The sequence below is a fragment of the Dasypus novemcinctus genome, chromosome 4 (genome assembly GCF_030445035.2).
Source record: "Dasypus novemcinctus isolate mDasNov1 chromosome 4, mDasNov1.1.hap2, whole genome shotgun sequence".
Taxonomy (NCBI): domain Eukaryota; kingdom Metazoa; phylum Chordata; class Mammalia; order Cingulata; family Dasypodidae; genus Dasypus; species Dasypus novemcinctus.
In genome coordinates, this window is record NC_080676.1 from 10,921,887 (window position 1) to 10,945,106 (window position 23,220).

At 38.8% G+C, this 23,220-nt stretch overlaps 2 protein-coding genes across 8 annotated transcripts in view; both read right to left on the reverse strand.

Moving 5' to 3' along the window:
* Positions 1–12,003, reverse strand: part of XRN1 (5'-3' exoribonuclease 1) — a 132,523-nt gene extending 120,520 nt beyond the window's left edge. For 5 of the 6 annotated variants that reach the window (XM_058295102.2, XM_071214556.1, XM_071214554.1 and 2 more), the window contains exon 1: positions 11,815–11,995. In XM_058295102.2, coding sequence (XP_058151085.1) covers positions 11,815–11,889 — 75 coding nt within the window. In that variant the 5' untranslated portion in view covers positions 11,890–11,995. Of the gene's footprint in view, positions 1–11,814 lie in introns of all 6 variants that reach the window. The other variant, XM_058295101.2, reaches the window with a different exon arrangement.
* Positions 12,004–13,128: 1,125 nt separating this feature from the next.
* The window catches only part of ATR (ATR serine/threonine kinase), a 137,683-nt gene continuing 127,591 nt past the window's right edge, over positions 13,129–23,220 (reverse strand). For both annotated transcript variants that reach the window (XM_004459229.5, XM_023588982.3), the window contains exons 44-47: positions 23,001–23,154; positions 20,785–20,936; positions 14,534–14,639; positions 13,129–13,515 (exon numbers count right to left, since the gene is read on the reverse strand). In XM_004459229.5, the coding sequence (XP_004459286.1) occupies positions 13,342–13,515; positions 14,534–14,639; positions 20,785–20,936; positions 23,001–23,154 (586 nt within the window). In that variant the 3' untranslated portion in view covers positions 13,129–13,341. The remainder of the gene's footprint in view (positions 13,516–14,533; positions 14,640–20,784; positions 20,937–23,000; positions 23,155–23,220) is intronic.

Here is a 23,220-nt window from a genome sequence, read left to right on the forward strand (position 1 = left end):
TTACTTCAATTAGTTTGTTTTAATGTTTTAAAATATACAAATTTACTATGCATATGTTAATATACTATATTTTACATATTATTTATGTTTATATACTATATAATATGCTATCATGAATAAATTCACTTATTCAGCAAATAAGTATTGAATGACTATTATGTGCCAACATTGTCCTAGGGACTGGGAAATACAGTAGATATGTTTAAGAGTGTATCTCCTACAAAGAGTGAACACTTTAAAATGTGTTCCCTATATTTTGAAAATTTAGGTTTCCACAATATAGTATACTTTTGAGCATAATGAAAAAGAGATAGGGGTTAGGGGAAGTGATTAGGAAAAAGATGTCTAATAATGAAAAATAAAAAGTAAAAAAACACAGTCTGGTTTCAAGTTCAGTCCCAATACTATTTTTACGAACCAGATAGCAACCTTGAGTGAGAAACTCAATCTTTTTGGGACTCAGTTTTTTGACCTATAAAATGGAGATAATATTGGGATTGTTTAAACAGTGAATGTCTGGCCTATGGCGCTGCTCAAAACATTATAATGGCATTGTATTGGGTTACAATCATGATGAGAACTGCAAATGCTTAAAGAGTTTTATAATTTTCATTGTATCACCTTTGTTTCATAAAGATTAAGTTTTTGTCAGGAATATATGTCACTAAGAATTTAAACTATGTTTTTTTACTTTTAGCTATATTATTCATTAAATCAGAAACAACTGAACTACTATGTGCCAGATATAGTGAAAGAAATAAACCACACAAGGATAGACAGTTCCTGCCCTTAAGTATAGTACAGTGAGGGAAAATAGTAAAATCAATAGTTGCAATATAAAGGACCTTTCTGCATAACACAAGGACTGGTAAACTGCATGAGGTAGTCAAGGGAGGCTTCCTGGAAGAGTCTTCCAAAGAAAGAAGATCTTTTAATAGGAGCTATAGGAACATAGGTACAGAGACAAGAAATGCATGTATCTGGGAAATGAGTAGGTTAGGAGAACCATAGCATAGGATATGTGGGGAAGTGGCAGATGACAGTGGAAAGGGAATAAGGTTTTACACCACCACAACCTTAATGGTTCTGTTAAGGAAACTGTACCATAATTTGGCTGAGAGCAAATAAAAAAAAAAAAAAGCATTTTCATTTTGTGGTTTTCTAGAATGACAATTGTTACTGGTTGGAGGTTTTTATTTCTCTTCCCCATCCACCCCCAGCACCTAAGACACTGATTTGGCATATAATGGATGTGTAATTATATACATCCTCCCCTTGGGTTTTCTGAATTTCTAACCTTTGAAACTCAGGGAATACTTTCTGGAGGAAATGATCTCAGTCTTGTCTTATAGCTAGAGAAGAGGAATGAACAAAACACACATACATGTTGGTTTTATCAACTGTGTAGAAACATAATAAATGTTCATTGTATAAAATCCAAAATAATCCAGAAACCTCTTTAGCCAAATGTTTTACTATCTTCCCATACACATTTTATCAACATGACTAACAGAAAAACTAAGAGATACAAATTCTTTTTACTTTCTTTTCTCCTTTCCTCTCTTTGACACAAGAAGATAATAAACAACAAAATATCTAAAAATATGAAGCAGAAGGAAAGAGTCAAAGGGAGCCTTAGTGAATGTATATAAGAATAAATGAAGGGAAGCAGATTTGGCTAAACTGATAGAGTGTCTGCCTACCATACAGGAGGTCCAGGGTTCAAACCTGTGGCCTCCTGACCCATTACCTGGCCCATGCGCAGTGCTGATGTGCACGGGGAGTGCTGTGCCATGAAGGGGTGTCCCCTGTGTGGGGCAGGCCCATGCACAGGGAATGCACCCCATATGGAGAATACCCCACATGAAAAAAAGCACAGCCTGCCCAGGAGTAGCGCAGTACACACGGAGAGCTGATGTAGCAAGATGATGTAACAAAGGAGAGACACTGATTCCTGGTGCCACTGACAAGAATGCAAGCAGACACAGAGGAGAGCACAGTGAATGGACACAGAGGGCAGACAATGGGGGTGGGTGGGGGCGGGGAAGAAGTTGGGGGAGAGAATAGTAATTAAAAAAAAAAAGAATCTTAAAAAAAAACAACTTCCATTTACAAGTATGCCCTGATATCCAGTCATCATTCTTATGAGATTAAAAATATTGATATTTTATAGCTTTTCTTATTAATACTGGTTCTTCTCTTTTGTGTCCTAGGTTTTCCTTAAATGTCTGGTGATCCATTCATATTTACGAATAAGGTACTAAGGTGATGAACTGATTAATATAGTTAGCTGGCATGGGTTTCTCTATAGGTATGTAAGTCTCTATTTCCCATCTACCTTGATAAATTTTTTCCCCAAAAGGAGGTATAACAATGAGCTCTGCAATTGTGGGCAAGGTATGTTGACTAGTAGCTTCACTTGAGGATCCCCAAATTGGAAATGTTTCCCCTTTTATTGCCCCCACTCCACCCCACCCAACAATAGGAAAAAAAGACAAAATGAGAGCAGGTTTATAAATCTGAAATTTTGCCTTCAACCAAATCATTCCATTTTACTGGAGATTAGTTCTTTAGTTTTGTTTCAGTCAACAGTACCACTACTGGAGAGGGGTGGGAGAACAATTGCAGAGATATTTCTTCAAATCGCTGTCATTTCTATTCTAACATACCTCCAGAACATGAAACGTCTCCAAGGTTCTGTAACCTATCATTATGAACTCATTTACTCCCTTCCAAAAATCTGTGAAAAATCTGTAGACTGCTAATGCCTCCAATTCTCAGATGTTTTAATAGGAAAAAAAAAGGAATATAATCCTTGTCATTGAATTTTGAGAAAGAAGAGAACACATATCCTTAATCTGCCTTCTTGAATTAGAAGTTTTCAACTGTGTCTTATTTTCAGCACAATAGATCTTTTCTTAAACACCATCCAGGTCAAGAAATAGAACTTGGGAGGAAAGGCGAGAGGATGTTAGGTGTACAGGAGTCCCCTATACTCTGTATGTGACTTTACTGTGACCTAAAACTTCTTTGAAGACAAAATTAAAAAAAAAAAAGTTAGACACTGAGGAAGAAATGGAAGAAAATCCCACTGTACATACAGGATAACATATTACAGTAAGAAAATGCAAAACATCAAAAAAATTTTTTTAAAGTTTCCATTATTTTTCTAATATCCCAATTTTTTAAACTTTATTTTAGTTTCAGTTTTTCTAAATTATTATATCCTTGCATTATTATTTCATTTTCCTAATAATTGTATTTGGTGATACTCTAGGCTTCATTTTTGAAGATGTTTTCGATCACAAAAGGGTTACAACTACGGCAGGATGTGGGGTGTCAGTGACAGGAGATACACTGGATGAAGGTCACCTGGGCATACATATAAGGTATATAAATGTGTTCAAGTGTTCATGGGGCATTGCCACAGTGGACAGAAGTTCATACAACTGAAAGAATATTGAATTCCCATCCTGGGGAGCTTTGCCACTTTCTCTAATGAAACAACAACAATCACCCAACTACGGGGCTATGACTAGTGTGCACTTGATATTTATGACTATCCTTATGAGCATCTGTACTTGAAGTTGCAACATAGTGTTGTAAGGTGTATAAGAGTTACATCCTGAGAGCCTCTCTGTTGCTCAAACGTGGCCTCTCTCTGAGTCAAACTCAGCATATAAATGTATTACATTCCCCCCAGTGTGGGACTTGACTCCAGGGGATGAGCCTCCCTGGCACCAAGGGACTACTACCATACACGAACAAGAAATGCAACGAGAAAAAGACCTTGAATAAAAGGGGGAAAAGGTAAAGACAAATGAGATTATATGGCTAAGAGTCTTCAAAATGAATCAGGAGGTCTCCCTAGAGGTAACACTTACGCACATCTCAGCAGTATCTCATAGACAGCCAAAGTAGATACTACCCCATATAGTGGCACTCCTGAAGGCTCTGGAGACACCCAGGTCCTACGGTCATGGCAGATAGCTCCAGAAGTTGGTACCCCATCAGTGGGCCCTACTTTGGAGTTTGTGCTCACTGGTGTGACAGAGTTGGACACAGATATGACTTCTTTACACATGCCTCTTCTGTCCCTTTTATTTGAGCCTATAGTTGGTGCTGGAGTTCATAGGTATATGTCCAACAGACTTGAATCTTTGGGTTGTCCATGTGCCAGCTGGGCCCTGAGCCTCAGTGGAGTTGCAACACCTAGTCTCCAGTTCATTGGACACACCCAGGACAACTAACAAGGTGAGGATGGATATTCACTGCACCAAGGAACCAAGGGAGTCAACAATTGCAAGCAAGAGTCCCATCCATCAGCCATATGGGACTGTATCTCCCTCTCAATTAGAGGTGGAGGGTGCATCACCATCCCAGAATCCTCAGGATTGGGGAATAAAATATGGACTAGAGTGAACTTACTGGTATTCTACTATAGACTTATTGTGATTCTAGCACTGGAAGAAATTATATCATTGATGTGGAGACAGTGGCCACTGGAGGTGCTGAAGTCAGGAAGAGGGACATGCAATACGGGGGCAATTTCAGGATTTGGAATTGTCCTGAGTGACATAGCAATAACAGATATGGGTCATTATATATGTGGCCATAACCTACAGAATTGAGTGGGGGAAGAGTGTAAACTATAATGCAAACTATAATCCATGATTAGTGGTAATGTTCCAAAATGTGTTCATCAGTTGCAATGAATGTACTACACTAATGAAAGAAGTTGTTAATGTGAGGAAGAGTGAGAGGTGGTAGGAGTGGGGTATATAGGAATCCCTTATATTATTTATGTAACATTTTGTATCTTTTTTTTTTTTTACAAAAGGGTCTTTATTTATAAAAAATCATAAGTATCTTTTAAAAATAAATTAAAAATATATATATATATAAAATAGAACTTTACCACCTACCCCAGACCTTTCCAAGTGCCACCTCTTAACAATAACCCTTCCTTTCCCAGTATTAACCTGACTTATGGTAATTACTGTCACGTTTTCTTAGTTTTACCACCCAAATATGTACCCTTAGACATGACTGAGTTGCCTGTTTAAAAAAAATGATATATTTTTTAAGTCATTCTTATTTTATAGGTTTCCTTTTCATTTACCTTTTCTTTAAAACTTATTTGTTGATGAATTTGGACTATTTCACTAGTAGATTCAGTCTGGATTTTGCTGATTGCATACTGATGGTACAATTAAAGCTGTTCCTCTGTCTCTTGTATTTCCACCCAATTGGCCACTGAATCCAGAGAATGGATCAGACTATAGTCAATCCCTTTGGCTAGACTACAGGAAATAAATAATGTCTGGTTGTCTCTCTCTCCTTTCATTCATGTTAGCAGCCACTGATGTATAATGTCCATTCCTATTAATCTACTCAGGGCTGCAAAACAGTGATGTTCTTTTTTTTTTTTTTTCAGTTGGAATACATTTACAGAAAAACTCCCCCCTTTTTAACTATTTGGCTACTCAGTGGTACAATTCATACAGTAAAGGTAGAAAAAATATCTTTACCAGTTTTCAAGATAAGAAACTGGTTCCCTATCACCCTTGGAAAGGGACTTTAAGAACCACTGATATTAAGCACATTTAATGGGTTCCCACCCACTGGATTACCATTATTGAAGCACAAACTGTCCTACTTTTGGTCAATGGGAGCATCTTCAAGTTGTCTCCTGAATCTTTTTTTATATGTTCCTAGTAGTTTTTTGTTTTGTTTTTTTAATGTCGAAATTTATTTATTACTAAATATATATCTCCAGTTGGCAAAGATATTTTATAGGCACCCAGGCATACCTCATTTTATAGTGCTTCACTTTATTGTGCTTCATAGATGTTATGTTTTTTACAAATGGAAGGTTTGTGGCAACCCTACGTCAAGTAAGTCTATTGTGCCATTTTTCCAACAGCATGTGTTCATCTCATGTCTCTGTCATTTTTTTTTAACTTTATTTTGTACATTTAATAATTGAAAATATAAACAAAAACTAAAAAGAAAACACAGTTGAATAAAAACATACATTTCTCAATTAAATGTACTGGATACCTAAAAAAATATTTTTTGAATTATACAATGTTATACAATATACTTGGTTCATAGTAATGGAATCATACAATATTTGTCCTTTTGTGTCTGGCTTGCTCCACTCAACATAATGTCCTCCAGGTTCATCCATGTTGTCATATGCTTTATGACTTCATTTCTTCTTACAGCTGCACAATATTCTATCGTGTGAACAGACCACAGTTTGTTTAGCCATTCATCTGCTGATGGATACTTGTGTTGTTTCCAGCCTTTGGCAATCATGAATAATGTTGCTATGAACATCAGTGCGCAGATGTCTGTTTGTGTCACTGCTCTCAGTTCTTCTGGGTATATACCCAGTAGTGGTATTGTAGGGTCACATGGCAAGCCTATATTCAACTTCTTTAGGAACTGCCAAACACTCCTCCACAGTGGCTGTACCATTTTGCATTTCCACGAACAGTGAACAAGTGTTCCTATCTTTCCATTTCCTCCTCAGGACTTCATATGTGGGAAGCCAGCACTCAATCACTGAGCTACACAGGCTTGCCTGAGTTGGTTTTTTCATTTTTATGGTTTTGTTTTTAGGAGTTACTGGGGATCAAACCTGAGACCTCGTACATGTGAAGCAGGCACTCAACCATTTGAGCTACTTCTACTCCCCCTGGTAGTTTTTAATAGGCTCCCTGTTATATGTTATGACAAATATTATAGGCTCATTTAGAATACTTTCTAACCCAGACCTGGAATCAGCCATTTCTCTAAGAAATCCTGTTTTCTTTCAGTGAATAAAGGTTTTTAAGATCACAATTTGGGAACCAGGGGTGCATGCTGTTACTAAATTGGTCACTGTTTCTAAATTTTTCAATGGACAAAGATAGAAAATTTATGCATATATTCATATGTGTTTCATAAGTTCACACTGATACTTACAATTCAAATTGAATTCTACAGAGCTTTTACTTGACATTTTTTCTATTACATTCATCACTCCTTTCTAGAGATACTTCCTGGTTCTTAAGGATACAAGCAATAAGAGAATTAGAATAACCTGAGATTTTAGGACTTATTTCCCAGCAATCTCAGAAAAACAATAGTACTACTACTACCAATATGATTTCTAACATTTAAAAAATTGTTTTGCATATGCTTTTCCCTTTCTCCCTTTTCCCATTTACTTTATAGTTGCTTACAGTTGTCAGAACATATTGCATTAAGCTGTTTGTCAGAGCATATTGCATTAAACTTTCTCCCTAAACTTTTGCTTTCATTCTATTTAAAGTTCACCACCAGTACTTATGTCGATGTCTTCCTAGTAATTTTGATTGTCTGAAGCTCATTCTTTAGGACAGGGTTCTTAACCAGGAGTCCATAGATCTGCAAGGGGTCTGTGGAAATATTTCAGGAGGAATGGGAGTTTGGATTGAAAAAAATCAAGTTCATTTTCTCTGACATCTAACTGAAATCAGTATTTCCTTCGCTTATGAATATATGCAATAAATTATAGTAGTATTCATTTCATATCACATTACAGTTGTTGCGTATCTCGAAAAATTGCTTATACTCATCCATACTTCGAAATTATGGTAACTGTTAGACTGGATGCTAGTTGATTGTCATAAAACTATCTATCACTACATTCTGAGAAGGAGGTCCGTGGCTGTCACCTAACTGGAATCAAAAAGATTAAGAACCCCTGCTCAAGACGGAAGAACTTTTTATCATTGATATGGAGGCAGTGGCCATTGGAGGTTCTGGGGGGAGGGAGAGGGAAAAACAGGTGTACTATGGGGACATTTTAGGGATTTGGGAATTGCCCTGAATGAAAATGCAATGACAGATACAAGTCATTATAAAGCTTGTCGTAACTCACAAAACGGTGCTGGAGAGAGAGTAAACTACAATGTAAACTATAATTCACACTTAGTGGGAATGCTCCAAAATGTGTTCACCAATTGTAACAAACATACCACATTAATGAAGGATGCTGCTAATGTGGGAAAATGTGGGAGGAGTTGGCAGCAAAACATATGTGGGAATCCCCTATATTTTTTATGCAACATTTATGTAACCTGAGTATCTTTTTAAAAAAACAAAAAACTATATTAAAAAGCACACTACTCTAGGAGATGATCCTCAAGGAAGTGCTCAAAGGAATAATATTCCCTGAATTACTGTATACTGAAAATAGTTTGTGCCCCTTATACGTTTATGTATGTATTTTGTATCCCCCCAAGATGGCTCCTTTCCTCTGTCTGCTAAATGTCTGCTGGCTGTGTCTGCTCCTTTTCTCTTGGAGGCATTGGGAACTGAACCTGGACCTCCCACATGGGATGTGAGTGTCCAACCATCACATCCACTCCCTGCTGGCTGCGTCATCTGCTGGTTGTGGAGTCTGCTGATTGTGGTGGTTGTGGCATCTGTTCATCTTCTTTAGGAAGCACTGAACCAAACTTGGGACCTCCCATGTGGGATATGGGCGCCCAACTGTTTGAGCCACATCCGTTCCCATCCCTTTATACTTAAAAATCAGTTTTACTGAATACAAAATCTTTGGTTCATACCTTCTTTCCTTAAGTATTTAATATATGTTATTCCATTTTCTTCTGGCATGAGGCACTGTTATAAAAACTGTATACTTTTCTTTCCGTTATAAGTCACATGCTCCTCTCTTCTGTATGACCAAGATCTTTTTCTTTAAAGTCTAGTAATTTTACCAGAATATGTCTTACTATTTGTTATCTGAACCAAGAGTCTCAGATACATGGTACATTATTTCAAGACAGTTTAAAAACAGCATTTCTTCTGTTTCTTTGCTTTGGTTTTCTTTTTCAGGGGCCCCTATAATTTGTCTTCATTGCCTTTGTTTTTTGTTAGTTTCACTTGAATCCTTTTTATTTTTTCATTTTAAAAATACTCCTCTTTTTCTACCTTATATTTCTCTTAGGACATCATTTGCTCGTCTTCTTTCCTTCCTTCTATGTTAGACTTCATTTCCGAAACGGCTTTTCCTTCTACTTCTAAATTTTTCCCCCAAAGTCTGTTATCTCATTTCTGAGTTTTTGGAATTGATAAATGTTGTTTTCTACTGTTATATACATTTCTAAATGTCTTTTAGCTCATTTTTAAATAGCAGGTTACAGGTTTTATTTATTTTGTGTGCACATTTTTATTATGTGCTTTTATTGTCTGTAGGGAGGTTAATTTGATTCTCCCTTCACCATAATAACTTAGTATGCATTTGACCTTTATCCTTTTCTGTTGCTCATTTTTATGTAAATTTAATTTTCCTGAACTTACAGAATAAGGAGGGGTTCAGGAAAACTTTACAAAACTCCCTCTTCTGCTCTTTTGGGGGAGTGTTAAAAAATACGGTGGCTTGCTTTCTAAGATTTCCTAACTCTGTAACTCTTCCCTACTTTTCTATGAACCTTCTCTTTTCTTGTCTATAGTGTGCCTTTCCTGATCAAATTATTCCTCTGTGCAGTTTCTCCTTAGGAAACTAGAAAGGAGTCTTTGTAAGTCAGTTTTGAGAGTTCATAGTATCTAGAATGCTCTGGATGGTCCCTTTGGTGTTTCTTATGGTGGGTCCTCCAATCAATATTGGAGACGATAAAGCCCCTCAGTTTCATCTACTGCTATCAAACTGTCCAGTAGGGTTTTTCAGTGAATACATCTTGGTTACTTGGTGTCTTCCTGCTCTCAGATCTAGCAGATGTTGCCCATTGCTTCTTCCTTCTTCCTCACATGGATGCTAATATCCTTCAGATCTAGAGGTTGTTGGTAGTCTGCCCCATCTACTTGTATTTTGGGGTTCATGAAGATGCCCAGTCACAATGGTTTTATTATATTCTATGGATTTTTAATTTTGGTATCTATTCCTCTCTGTTTTTGAGGATTCAGAAAAAATGAAAAATTATGTTGCTGCTACTACTGCATCCATCTTCCCAGAATCCATCCTTTTCTCCAATATCCACCCCCATCCCCACTCCACAGACCAGTTTTTGAACTATTGTAGACGACATAGACTTTACCATCTTTTAAGTCGTGCTTGAGAGAGGAGCTGGCAGCCCTTTATAACATTTCTTTTTAAAATTAACTACAAGAATCAAACATTTTTGAAAGACATCATTTTGATGGGCCAACTTCTAAAGTTTAGAGTGGAATGTAAAAATAATCCTACATTTAGCTTCTATCTACATGGAAACTTTCAGAGAACCTATCCTTAATTGTCTGTCATGAAATTGTCTTGACGAGCTTATTTTTGTTCTTCAGTTTAAATTTCTCAGGATAGAGAGAATCGGAGATACTTTCACTAACTAAACCCTATGCCAGAGAATAGAGCATAAAAATATCACTAACACAATTATGTATTATCAAATCATTCTTGAATTTTAAAAAATTATCTTTTACTTTAGAGATAAAGTGACTGATGCATGGCAGATACTCAAATGTTTGTTGGATAAAGGATACAGGTATAGTCAAAGTTAGTTGTCCATTTCTGCAATGTACTAGTATCCTTTTTTTACCCTGTTCTCTAGAAATAAAGGCCTCCCTAAATCTAACTCTACTTATGCTCCAAATAAATTAAAGATGTTTGCTTTTGGAAATTTTTTGTAAACTCTTTTTCATATACCAAATCTGATTGGGAACCAGTAACAAAAAATCCTTTCTGGAAGATTAACCCTACCTTCAAGCATAAGTACATTTTAAAAAGATTAAACCACAATTTAAAAGATAAGACATTATAGTAAGCATGAAGATGTTTGCTGGCTTACTTTCCCTCACTAGTAATAGAATGCCACACATCACAAATATATCAATTAGCTATACAAATTTTGAAACTGATTTGTGTGTAAAATATACAACGAAAAAAGATCGACAAAATTTATTATATGTGACAAACACTTAAGTATTACCCAAAGGCTGTTTTACCCAATAGACTACTGCTTTCTATTCTCTTTTCTCAGTTCCAATATATGAACTACATTTCTGGAATCTATACATAAACGTTGCCGTAGGGTCACTACATATCAAATATAATTATTAGCAGGAATAGCAATTCTATAGGAGTCCGTTTCTCTCCGTCTCATTTTCACTCTCTCACGCAAACACACCCACGCATTATAAAGTCTCCCAATAACCCCCGTCTAAGTGTTGTTTTTTGGTTTATCTTGACAGTAGAGAATTGATACTTTCGGACAACAGAAAAAGAGTAACAAAGGACATCATAAATATGAACCACGAGCCATATGAGAAAGTATAGGCATTGGGGTTAGGGTGGGATGCAGCTTTTGATAAGAGAAAGTAAACAAGGTGCTTGGACTGCGGAGGCGCTTATTACTGTTTTGATTATTATTTTTTTTTACATGGATCTACTGTTTTGGGCAGGGGTTGGTGGGGAAAAGTAATGTCTTCGTAAACTATATAAGGAAAAAGGCAACCGGAATCTCCCCGGAGAGAAAAGAGGAAAAATGACTAAAAGTGTTCCTTCCCAGGACTTAATTTCGGAGTCGCAGGGAGGCCCCGTTCGGGCAGGAGAGCTGTCAGACCTGCGGTGAATTCCGCGGCTCTGCCCACAGAAACGCACCTGCGTCTTCACCCCCATTTAGATCATCCTGGCGTCCTCAAATCTTCCATCCCCGCTCCCCTCGCCACTCAGCTGGCAGGTGGCAGGCAGAAAAGAGACTGGAAAGCTCCAATCCCAGAGTGGAAAGGGCCGCGGAGCTCCCAGTCATCGGCCTTCCAAGCCGCTGCCCCTCGCTCACCCACCTGATGCTCTTTCACCACTTCACTGAGGCAGGGATATCGCTCTGAGATCCATCTGTAAAACTTGGGGACTCCCATTTTCGACGGTCAACACCAATTCCCGTAAGGGCCAAACCGAAACCAAACGCCCCGCCCGGGCCTACGCGGCCGCCTCCGGCCGTCGCTCCGCGGATGACAACACACCGCCCTCCCGACCATAGAGAGCGCCGCGGCAGCCTAGAGAGGCAGGATCCGAGGCCGCCCCCCAGGGGCGGGGCCGAGCTGCGCTTTAGCACCGGACGAGCGCGCGTGGTTTGACGCGCTGATGGTGCTCGTTTGAGAACTCTGCGGGAGTGTTGGAAGGGATATTAAACTCAATTCTGAAAATGCCAGCTGGGCTCTATAAGTGGATTTGGAAGTGGTATGAAAACCTCAAGAGACTGCTGGAATACTTAAATTTTTTTACCTTGCTTGCTAATCTTGGTATTTTTCAATATATTTGGAAATGTCTGGCAATTTTTTTGGTACAGATTGTTCTGTGAGTAGACGGGAAGTTATTTTCTTCCAGGAATGTAAACCTACAAACTGTTTTGTTCCTAACTCCTTTCCTTTATCTCCCTTAACTCTTTTAACAGTAAGCCCTCCATCGGAAATAAAATGTTTTCTTCTCACATTCATGCTTCTAGAGTTATCCCTTTTCCCTTATCACACTTCCAACCGTACAAAAAGACAGTTTAATTACGTGAACTTAACAGAAATTATCTTCATTCTATATTTAACTTAACCTTGTAATTATGAATTTAAATCTTCTGCAAGAAAACATACACAAAACTTAAGCAGATTAAAATATTTTTAGATTTAAAAAATCGTGAAATTTAGAAGTATTGCTGTCTCCATAACCACTGGGTTCTGCATTCTGGTACACCTTCAGTATGGCAGTTATCTTTAAAGTTACAGAATATTGCGTTTTCATATTCATGTTACTTGCCTTATCATGTTTTTTTTCTCTCCATCTCACTTTCCACCATACAAAAAACAAGAGTTCTATTAAGTGAGCTTAATTGATGTGCCATTTAGGCTTATATGACTCTCTTACCAGATTGTCAGTTCCCAGAGGATACAGGAGGTGGCTCTGTGCACAAGTCTAGCACAGTGCCTCGCCCTCATGTTTATTCACTACTGTACTGTATAAACTTTTTGTTGTTGTTCAAATGACTCCTTACCCTAGCTAGTACTTTTATAAGGAAATCAATGAAAGCCATAAAATGAAATTACGCTGGCTTGTTTCTTACAAATAGTTTATAGACCATAAGAACAAATGATGTTTCACTTCTCTAGTTAGAATATACAGTATGTATTAAGAAAGCAGTTTATTTCTTAATAACTGAACATATATTATTTTAAATATTATTACATTCAGAGAGAAATAATATTGGTTGCTCTAGAACATACAGAAAATTGTTTACTTTGGAATTAAATAGATACAATCACAGATTAAAACCAAATGTATTAATTTTAGATTCTTAACACAGTCTTTAAAATAATTTAATTTCACATATATGGAGTCCAACCAAGGTACATTTGGCATAGTAAATTTTCATCAGTAGCTTCTTGTATAAGGTAATGCACATGTCCTTCAATAGATAATGGTAGCCCTGTCACTCTATTTCGGGTCTTGATTACACCTTGTAGTCGCTGCTCGATATCAAGAACATGGGTCTTGGCCTAAAAAGAAGAAATAAAAAATTAGTAGGGCTACAGGCCCAATAAGGTGGATGTTATAATTTGAAATTATTACTTCTCTTGTTATTTAATAAGTGTTAAAGGCATTTTACTGATCACTGCCCATTCTGTGGGTGCAAATACAGAAAAGATAGAAGAAATGAAACAAATACAATAAGGTGACCTATTGATTTTGAGGCTTATAATGTTGGTCCAACATCAATTGCTTGGACAGTTTTCTGGAATACATGAAATACCAGGGAATCTCTTCTACATTACAATTCTAGAAAAATACTAATTTTAAAAATTGGATTTGCAAAGTGTTTAGGACTTTTTTTTTTAGGTATCAGGGCCAGGGATTGATCGTATGTAGGAAGCCAGCACTCAACCACTGAGCCACATAGGCTCCCAGGACTTAAATAGTTGGATGAGTATTTTAACAATAGTAACAGTACTTTACTTCCTAATAGTCAGATTATGCTAATGTAAGTAAATGAGAATTCAAGGTGGGCTACTTAGAATTCTACACATTTCTCTCTTAAGAAAGCATATCAAAATGCAAGAGTGAGAGTGATTTTATTAGACAAATAATGTTCAATCTATTTTCGTTCATTAAAAATGACTAGCTGCAAATTTTGAGGCTTCAATTAATATTAGTAAGAAGTAGATTGTTACATCCATTGAAGAAATGGACTCCATCTATGACACTGGTGTCACCATACTGAAGCTGAGAACTGCTGCTCTGTAAATTCAGGTACTTTGTCCTTCCATACTTTTTGGAGATTCTGCTTTATAATTATGAACTGTTTACAGTTAAACAAGTGAGCCATAAACTGTTTTACTACACAAAAACTAATAATGTTAACATTAAAAATGACAATAAAGAAAACTTACTGCTTTGTCAAACCGGAGAACGAGATTTCAGGGTAATCACATTTTAGTCATGGACAGTATTTAGAATTAGTTCTCTTTTATAGATATATACAATATAAGCTTATATCAAGCCATACCTTCTACTAACCTTTTCATTGACAACTTCTCCAGTTTCATTCAGTGGTGCTTTGGAATTCCCTTTCACTGGTTTACTCCACTCCACAAGAGGATCATGCAGAAAAGTCTTTAAGACACTAAATTAAAACAAATATTATTACACTAATAATTTTACAACTGTAAAGAGAAGTCTTGCTAAAATCTACACATAAGTGGAGAATAAGCAAAGGTTCAGAAGCGAATGATAACACTCTTATACACACACTACTATCTTTTCAGTAATATATGTGAAATTATTGTTTTGGGGTGAGGGAAAAGTAAAGAAAGGATAGTGATGAGCAAGACAGAGGAGGGTCAGAGGTGTTTTTTTGGAGAGGAAAGATGAATTTAATGTGCCATCTCTAAAAGCTTAGAGTGAATTGGTAAATTAATATTTCTTGAATGAATGCATTTTATCAACTTCCATGTCTTCAATGACCATATAATTCCTACAGTTACTATATTGACCAAGTTCAGATCTTTCTTCTGAAACTGGATACTGAATCCAATTACCTATGGGAAATGCACACTTGGATGACTTGCAGGCACCACAAACCCAATATATCCAAAAGAAAACTCATTACTTTTCCCCCAAATTTACTGTTTCTCCTATATTCCCCAAATCAATAAAGAACATCATTGATCTATTGCCCTGGATGAAAATCGAGGAATTATCTTTGTCTTCTCTTCTCTGACACCCAATTTTACCTGCTATATCCCTTCTCTCAACTTTTTTTTTTTAAGATTTATTTATTTATCTCCCCTCCCCCTCCAGCCCCAGTTGTCTGTTCTTTCTATTTGCTGCGTCATTTTTCTTTGTCCGCTTCTGTTGTTGTCAGCGGCATGGGAATCTGTGTTTCTTTTGTTGTGTCATCTTGTGTGTCAGTGTGTGTGTGGTGCCACTCCTGGGCAGGCTGCACTTTCTTTCGCCCTGGGCAGCTCTCCTTACAGGGCCACTCCTTGCGCGTGGGACTCCCCTACGCAGGGGACACCCCTGTGTGGCAGGGCACTCCTTGTGCGCATCAGCACTGTGCATGGGCCAGCTCCACACGGGTCAAGGAGGCCCAGGTTTTGAACCGCGGACCTCCCATGTGGTAGACGGATGCCCTAACCACTGGGCCAAGTTTGCTTCCCCCTTCTCTCTACTTATCTCCATCCTACTGCCACTACCCTGTCCAGTCCACCATCATTTTTTTCCTGGGTTACTGCATCAGTCCTCTAACTAGTTTTCTGGACAATGTTCGAACTGGAACCCTCATTTTTCTGTGATACAAATCTGATGATCCCATTTCCTCCTCCTTTTTCTCCTTATCCCCTTCTTAAAACCTCCCAATGACTGCCAATTGCTCTCAGGGCAAATTTTAAATGTGCCAACAGTCCTCATGTGGATCCTTCATAATCCAGACACTGCTCAACTGTTAAGTGTCATTTCTTAACACCAACTTCTTGAAGTCTATCCCCCTCTAAAATACAGTATTGAGTTTCTCATGTGAAACATGCTTTCTCTTGTTTTGATATTTCTATCACCTAGATACTCTCTTCCCTTTTGTGTGGTAAACTCTATTTTATCTTTAAGATATCAGCTACTTCTTCCAGAAATCATTTGTGAACCTCCCAAGATTGGGATAGGTGTTTCTGGTAACTATATCACTAGATGATATATACTTTCTCTTTCAGAGAATTTTCCTTTGCCCACGTCAGTCCAACTAAACAGTATATTCTGTCATAATGTCTGCCAGACAACTTTTCTTTTTTTTAAAGATTTATTTTTATTTAATTCCCCTCCCCTCCCCCGGTTGTCTGTTCCCTGTGTCTGTTTGCTGTGTCTTGTTTCTTTGTCCGCTTCTGTTGTCGTCAGCGGCACACGGGAAGTGTGGGTGGCGCCATTCCTGGGCAGGCTGCACTTTCTTTCGCACTGGGCGGCTCTCCTTACGGGGCGCACTCCTTGTGCATGGGGCTCCCCTACGCGGGGACACCCTTGCGTGGCACGGCACTCCTCGCGCACATCAGCACTGTGCATGGGCCAGCTGCACACGGGTCAAGGAGGCCCGGGGTTTGAACCGCGGACCTCCCCTGTGGTAGACGGACGCCCTAACCCCTAGGCCAAAGTCCGTTTCCCCAGACAACTTTTCAATAAAGATGGTGAATAAATGTTGAAACAAGTCTTAAAAATCTACTTCCAACAGCTAACATCAGACTTAATGATGAAAAACTGAATGCTTTCCCCTAAGATCAGGAAAAAGATAAGGATGCACACTTTCACCATGTCTATTCAACATTGAACTGGGTAGTTAGGTTAGAAAAAGAAATCGTTTTTTCCTACCTTTCCAATCTGGATGACTTCTATTACTATTCAGAGATGACAAAGATCTTGTAACTAGAAAGTCTTAAGATTTCTACAAAAATAACTATTAGAACTAATAAACAAGTTCAGCAAGATTACAGAATACAAGATCAATATACAAATCAGTGATATTTTTATACATCAGCAACAATCCAAAAATGAAATTAAGAAAACTATTCCATTTATAATACCATCAAAAAGTATAATATACCTAGCAACACATTAGCAAAAGTTAAGTACAAGAATTGTACACTGACCAATACAAAAGATTATTGAGTAAATGGATGTGGCTCAAGTGACCGGGCATCCGCCTACCACGTGGGAGATCCTGGGTTCAGTTCCCGGTGCTTCCTGGAGAAGGCGAGCTGGCACAACGGGCAATCATGGCAACTGACACAACAAGATGAAGCAACAAAAGAGACTCAAAGAGGAAAGGCAATGAGAGACACAACAAACCAGGGAGGTGAAGTGGCTCAGGTGACTGAGAGCCTCTCTTCCACATGGGAGGTCCCGGGTTCAGTTCCCAGTGCCTCCTAAAGAGAAGGCAAGGAGACACAGAAGGCACACAGCAAATGGACATAGAGAACAGATAATTACCACAAACAATGAGGGGGGGGGGGAATGGATAAATAAATAAATAAATCTTTTTAAAAATTGTTGAAAAAAATTAAAGAAGACTGAAATAAATGGAAAGACACCCTATGTTCATGGAGCAGAAGACTTATTATTACTAAGATGGCAATATTCCCCAAATTGATTTGGAGATTCAGTGCAATCCCTATCAAAATCCCAGTTGGGAAGTGGACTTGGCTCAATGGTTAGAGCATCTGCCTACCACATGGGAGGTCCACGGTTCAAACCCAGGGCCTTCTTGACCTGTGTGGAGCTGGCCCACATGCAGTGCTGATGTGTGCAAGGAGTGCCATGCCACACAGGGGTGTCTCTGCATAGGGGAACCCCACGCGCAATAAGTGCGCCCCGTAAGGAGAGCCACCCAGCGCGAAAGGAAGTTCAGCCTTTCTGATGCAGCAAGATGACTCAACAACAACAACAAAAACATAATACAGATACCCGGTGCCACTGACAAGAATAGAAGTGGGCACAGAATAACACATAGTAAATGGACCCAGAGAGCAGACAATTGGGGGCGGAGCGGGGAGAATGGGAGAGAAAAAAAAAATCCCAGTTGGCTTTATGTAGAAATTAACAGGCTGATCTTAAAATTCATATGGAAATGCAAAGGACCCAGAATAATTAAACACTTGAAAACCAAAGAGTACTTACACTTCCTAATTTCAAAACTTACTACAAAGCTACAGTAGCCAAAACTGTGTATGGCTGGCATAAAAAACACATAGATCAATAGAATATAACTAAGAATACAGAAATAAACTCTGGTCAATTGATTTTTTACAAAAGCACAAGACAAGTGTGTGTGTGTGTGTGAAGGGAATTGTTTTTCAACAAATGGTGCTGGGACAATTGGGTAGGCAAATCTAATGCAAAAGAGTGAAGCTGGACATCCAGCTTACACCACATACAAAAATTAATTCAAAATGGGTAAAAGACCTAAATATAGGAGCTAAAATTTAAAGCTCTTTTAAGAAAACATATGCGTAAATCTTCATGACTGGATTAGGCAATGATTTCTTAGATATGACACCGAAAAGCACAAGCAACTTAAAGAAAAAAGTTAAAGTGGGCTTCATCAAAATTGAATTTTTTTGCTTTTATTTTTTAATTTTTATATTTTTAAAAAGATTTATTTATTTATTTCTCTCCCCTTCCCCCCCCAACCCCGGTTGTCTGTTCTCTGTGTTTATTTGCTACGTCTTCTTTGTCCGCTTCTGTTGTTGTCAGCGGCACAGGAATCTGTGTTTCTTTTTGTTGTGTCATCTTCTTGTGTCAGCTCTCCGTGTGGGCGGCACCATTCCTGGGCAGGCTGCACTTTCTTTCGCGCTGGGCCGTCTCCTTACAGGGCGCACTCCTTGTGCGTGGGGCTCCCCTACGTGGGGGACACCCCTGCGTGGCAGAGCACTCCTTGCGTGCATCAGCACTGCGCATGGGCCAGCTCCACACGGGTCAAGGAGGCCCGGGGTTTGAACCGCGGACCTCCCATGTGGTAGACGGATGCCCTAACCACTGGGCCAAGTCCGCCGCCTTTTTCTGCTTTTAAAAGGGCATCATCAAGGGAACTGGATGTGGCTCAAGTGATAAGGCATCCGCCTAACATATGGGAGGACCTGGGTTTGATCCTTGGGGCCTCTTGGCGAAAAAAAGAAGAGAAAGTGTGCCTGTGCAGCAAGCCAGTGCCTGTGTGGAGAGCCAAGTGCCAGCACAGTGAGCCAAGTGCTGACACAGTGAGCTGAGTGCCCATATGGGTGCCCACACAGTGAGCTGAGTGCCCACATGAGTGTCTGTGTGGTAAGCCAGTGCCCGTGCAGTGAGCCGAGTACCTGCATGAGTGCCCGCGTGGTGAGTTGAATGCCCACGTGGTGAGCTGAGTGCCTGCATGAGTGCCTGTATAGTGAGCCACTGCCTGCACAAGTGAGTCATGCAGCAAGATGATGACACAACAGAAGAGAAACGAAGGGGAAGAGTCAAGGTAAAAGGCAGCAGAGACCAGGAACTGAGGTGGTACAATTGACAGGGAACCTCTCTCCACATCAGAGATCCAGGATCGAATCCTGGTGAATCCTAGAGGAGAAAGATGAGAAGAGAAGACAAAAAGAGAAACAGATACATAAGATCACACAGCGAACGGACACAGACAGCAAAAACAGCAGGGCGGGGGAGGGAGAGAAGGGAAAAAATGGGCATCATCAAGAAAGTGAAAAGACAGCTCATAGAATGGGAGAAAGTATTTGCAAATCATGTATCTGATAAGGGACTTGTATCCAAAATATACAAGAAAAAAACTGTTACAGCACAAGAATAAAAACATAATTAACCCAATTTTAAAAGCAAAAAATTAAAAGAAATATGTCCAAAGACATAAAAATGGCCAAAACATGAAAAGATGCTCAACATCGAAGTTATTAGGAGAATGCAAATAACCACAATGAGATATCACTTCACACCCACTAGCATGAATAAAATAAAAAGACAATAACAAGTGTTGGTAAGGATATGGAGAAAGTAGAATTCTCCTAAACTACTGGTAGGATTGTAAAATGTTTCAGTCACTTTGGAAAACAGTTTAGCAGTTCCTCAACGTATTAAATAGAGTTACCATATGATCCAGCAATTCCACTATGAGGTATACAACTCAAGAGAATTGAAAACATATATCCACACAAAAACTTGTACACTAATATTCACAGCACCACAATTTATAATAGCCAAGAATGGGAAACAACCTAAACACCCACCAAAAGATAAAAAATTAACAAAATGTGATATTAAACATACAATAGAATATTATTCAGCCGTAAAAATAAATGAAGTATTAATACAAACTACAATATGGATGAACCTTGAAAACATTGTGCTAAATTTAAAAAGCCAAACACAAAGGCCATATGTTGTCTGATTTCATTAATATGAAATTTCCAGAAAAGGTGAATCCATAGAGACAAAGTAAATTAGTGGTTGTCAAGGATTGGGAGTGAGGGGAGAAGGGGAGTATCTGCTAATATATTTGGGTTGTTGTTTCATGGTGATGAAAATGTTTTAAAATTAGATAATGGTGGTGGTTGCATAACTGTGGAAAAGAAAAAAGAACATTAAATTCTAGAGTTTAAAGGGTGAATTTTATGGTATGGTACCTCAACAAAGCTATTACTTAAAAAAAAAATCTATCTCAAGGCAAATACAAAACTGATCTATTTAGAGCAAACATAGTTAGGAACCAATAATTACATTCAAGGTTACTGTTATTTACAAAGTACAGATGATACCTCATTAAAGGCTCTCTCTGATCACGCATCAGCCTCATCGTAACTTCACAAGCTCTTCGAAAAAGACCTTCTGTTCCCATTGGACCCATTCCATTTACCATATTATGAGTCAGGCGAAATGGTACAATTTCTGGAACTTCAAAGGTTTCACCCTTTAAAACAATACATTTTATTAAAAATAACTTCATTTAGAATTTTAAAATCTTTACTCAAAGAATGTAGGACTTCATGTTTAGACTCTCTTAACAAAGGGTAAAAATATCCCTTGGAATATTTGTATTTGTAACTGCATTAGAGGCCTATATCATGAAAAGCAATATGACTCTCCCTTTGCTTTTGGGGAACTAAAACCACAACCCTTTAAGATCTAGAGGATGGAACTGACTTTTATTGAATTCAGTATAGTGAAGAACATTATAGGGAGATTCTTATGCATTAAATATTTAGTCTCATATTAATTTTTTTAAATGTCCTTCTTGAATAATATTGAATACAAATAAATATTCTATTTTTCCACTTAAGCCTTTCACTTTAAAACAGGAGCAGAAAAGGAACAGTCAAGTGTCAGACTGCTCACACCCCTCAACAGAATATGAAACATATTGTTCATTTATTTTCTGCCTTTTTTAAAAAAAGATTTATTTTTTATTTATTTCTCTCATCCCCCCTAGTCCCCTTCCAGCCCGCCCCCCGGTTATCTGCTCTCTGTGTCCATTTGCTGTGTGTTCTTCTGTGACCACTTCTATCCTTATCAGCTGCACCAGGAATCTGTGTTTCTTTTTGTTGCATTGTCTTGTTGCATCGTCTTGTTGCGTAAGCTCTCCGTGTGTGGGACGCCATTCTTGGGCAGGCTGCACTTTCTTTCATGCTGGGCGGCTCTCCTTATGGGGCACACTACTTGCACGTGGGGCTCCCCTATGCAGGGGACACCCCTGAGTGGCAGGGCACTCCTTGTGCGCATCAGCACTGCGCATGGGCCAGCTCCACACGGGTCAAGGAGGCCCAGGGTTTGAACCATGGAACTCCCACGTGGTAGGCGGACACCTGATCCATTGGGCCAAGTCCGCTTCCCATCTGCCATTTTCTAACCTGCCTTTCTTAGGGCCCTTTCATGCCTTCAGTCAGTCTCCCTAAATTCCTCTCTTGTATGATTCAACCTGTATGAGTGGTTTACCTCTGATTTATTTTCAACTGGACCTTTCTTGATTTCCCATGAGAGCAGAAGGCAACCCACACAAAATGGAGGCAAAGAAAATAGCGGGTTAACCTACTAGCCTACCTTTCAGAATTGTAACATTGGAAAACTGGAGGGGACCTTAGAGAAGAATCCAAACTCCATAATTTATTTCCAGGTACCACTCAGGACACATAGAATCTGAATCTGCTGGGACGTTTCTTAGGTAACTATGCTTTTAAAACTCTTGGATGGGCGGTGGACTTGGCCCAGTGGTTAGGGCGTCCGTCTACCACATGGGAGGTCTGCAGTTCAAACCCTGGGTCTTCTTGACCTGTATGGAGCTGGCCCATGAGCAGTGCTGATACACACAAGGAGTGCCCTGTCATGCAGGGGTGCCCCCACATAGGGGAGCCCCACACGCAAGGAGTACACCCCGTAAGGAGAGCTGCCCAGTGTGAAAGTGCTGCCAGCCCAGGAATGGCGACACACACACGGAGAGCTGACACAACAAGATGACGCAACAAAAAGAAACACAGATTCCTATGCCGCTGACAACAACAGAAACGGACAAAGAAGACACAGCAAATAGACACAGAGAACAGACAACTGGGGTGGGGGGGGGGAAGGGGAGAGAAATAAATAAATAAGTAAATCTTCAAAAAAACAAAAAACAAACCAACAAAAAAGCCTCTTGGATGATTCTGATATGCTGCCAGGTTTGGAACCTAGTATATTAAACTATCTAGGCCCTGTAAAACTAAGTCTAAATAAAACGAATTGTCGATGTTTACATAACAACCACTTGAGTCCAAACTTGAACCCATGCCTCTAAACTTCAAGTTCTTCTGGGTTCTTCAATCCTAAATTGCTTTCTTGAGGGTCTTGGAAATCCACTGATCGTCCACTGATGAAAGTCAACAAACTTTCAATTAGGACCTATGACTCTGATATCAATTAGTTATGTCTAGAAAGAACAGTTGTTGAGGAAAGGAAATTGAGAGAACATCTACAATTAATTAAAATAAGTCATATCACATACCTTATTAAAGAGACAGTTGAAATCCACATGTACACATTCACCAGTCAAAGAATCAAAAAGAATATTTTCACCATGACGGTCTCCAAGCCCCAGGATATAACCGACCATTGACATTACTGCCGTAGAGCGGCAGTATGCTGATCTGCTGCTGTACCTAAAGGAAACACAAGTCCTTTCAATATCTTTATGCCATGTGAGGCAAACCCATTAAAAATAATAA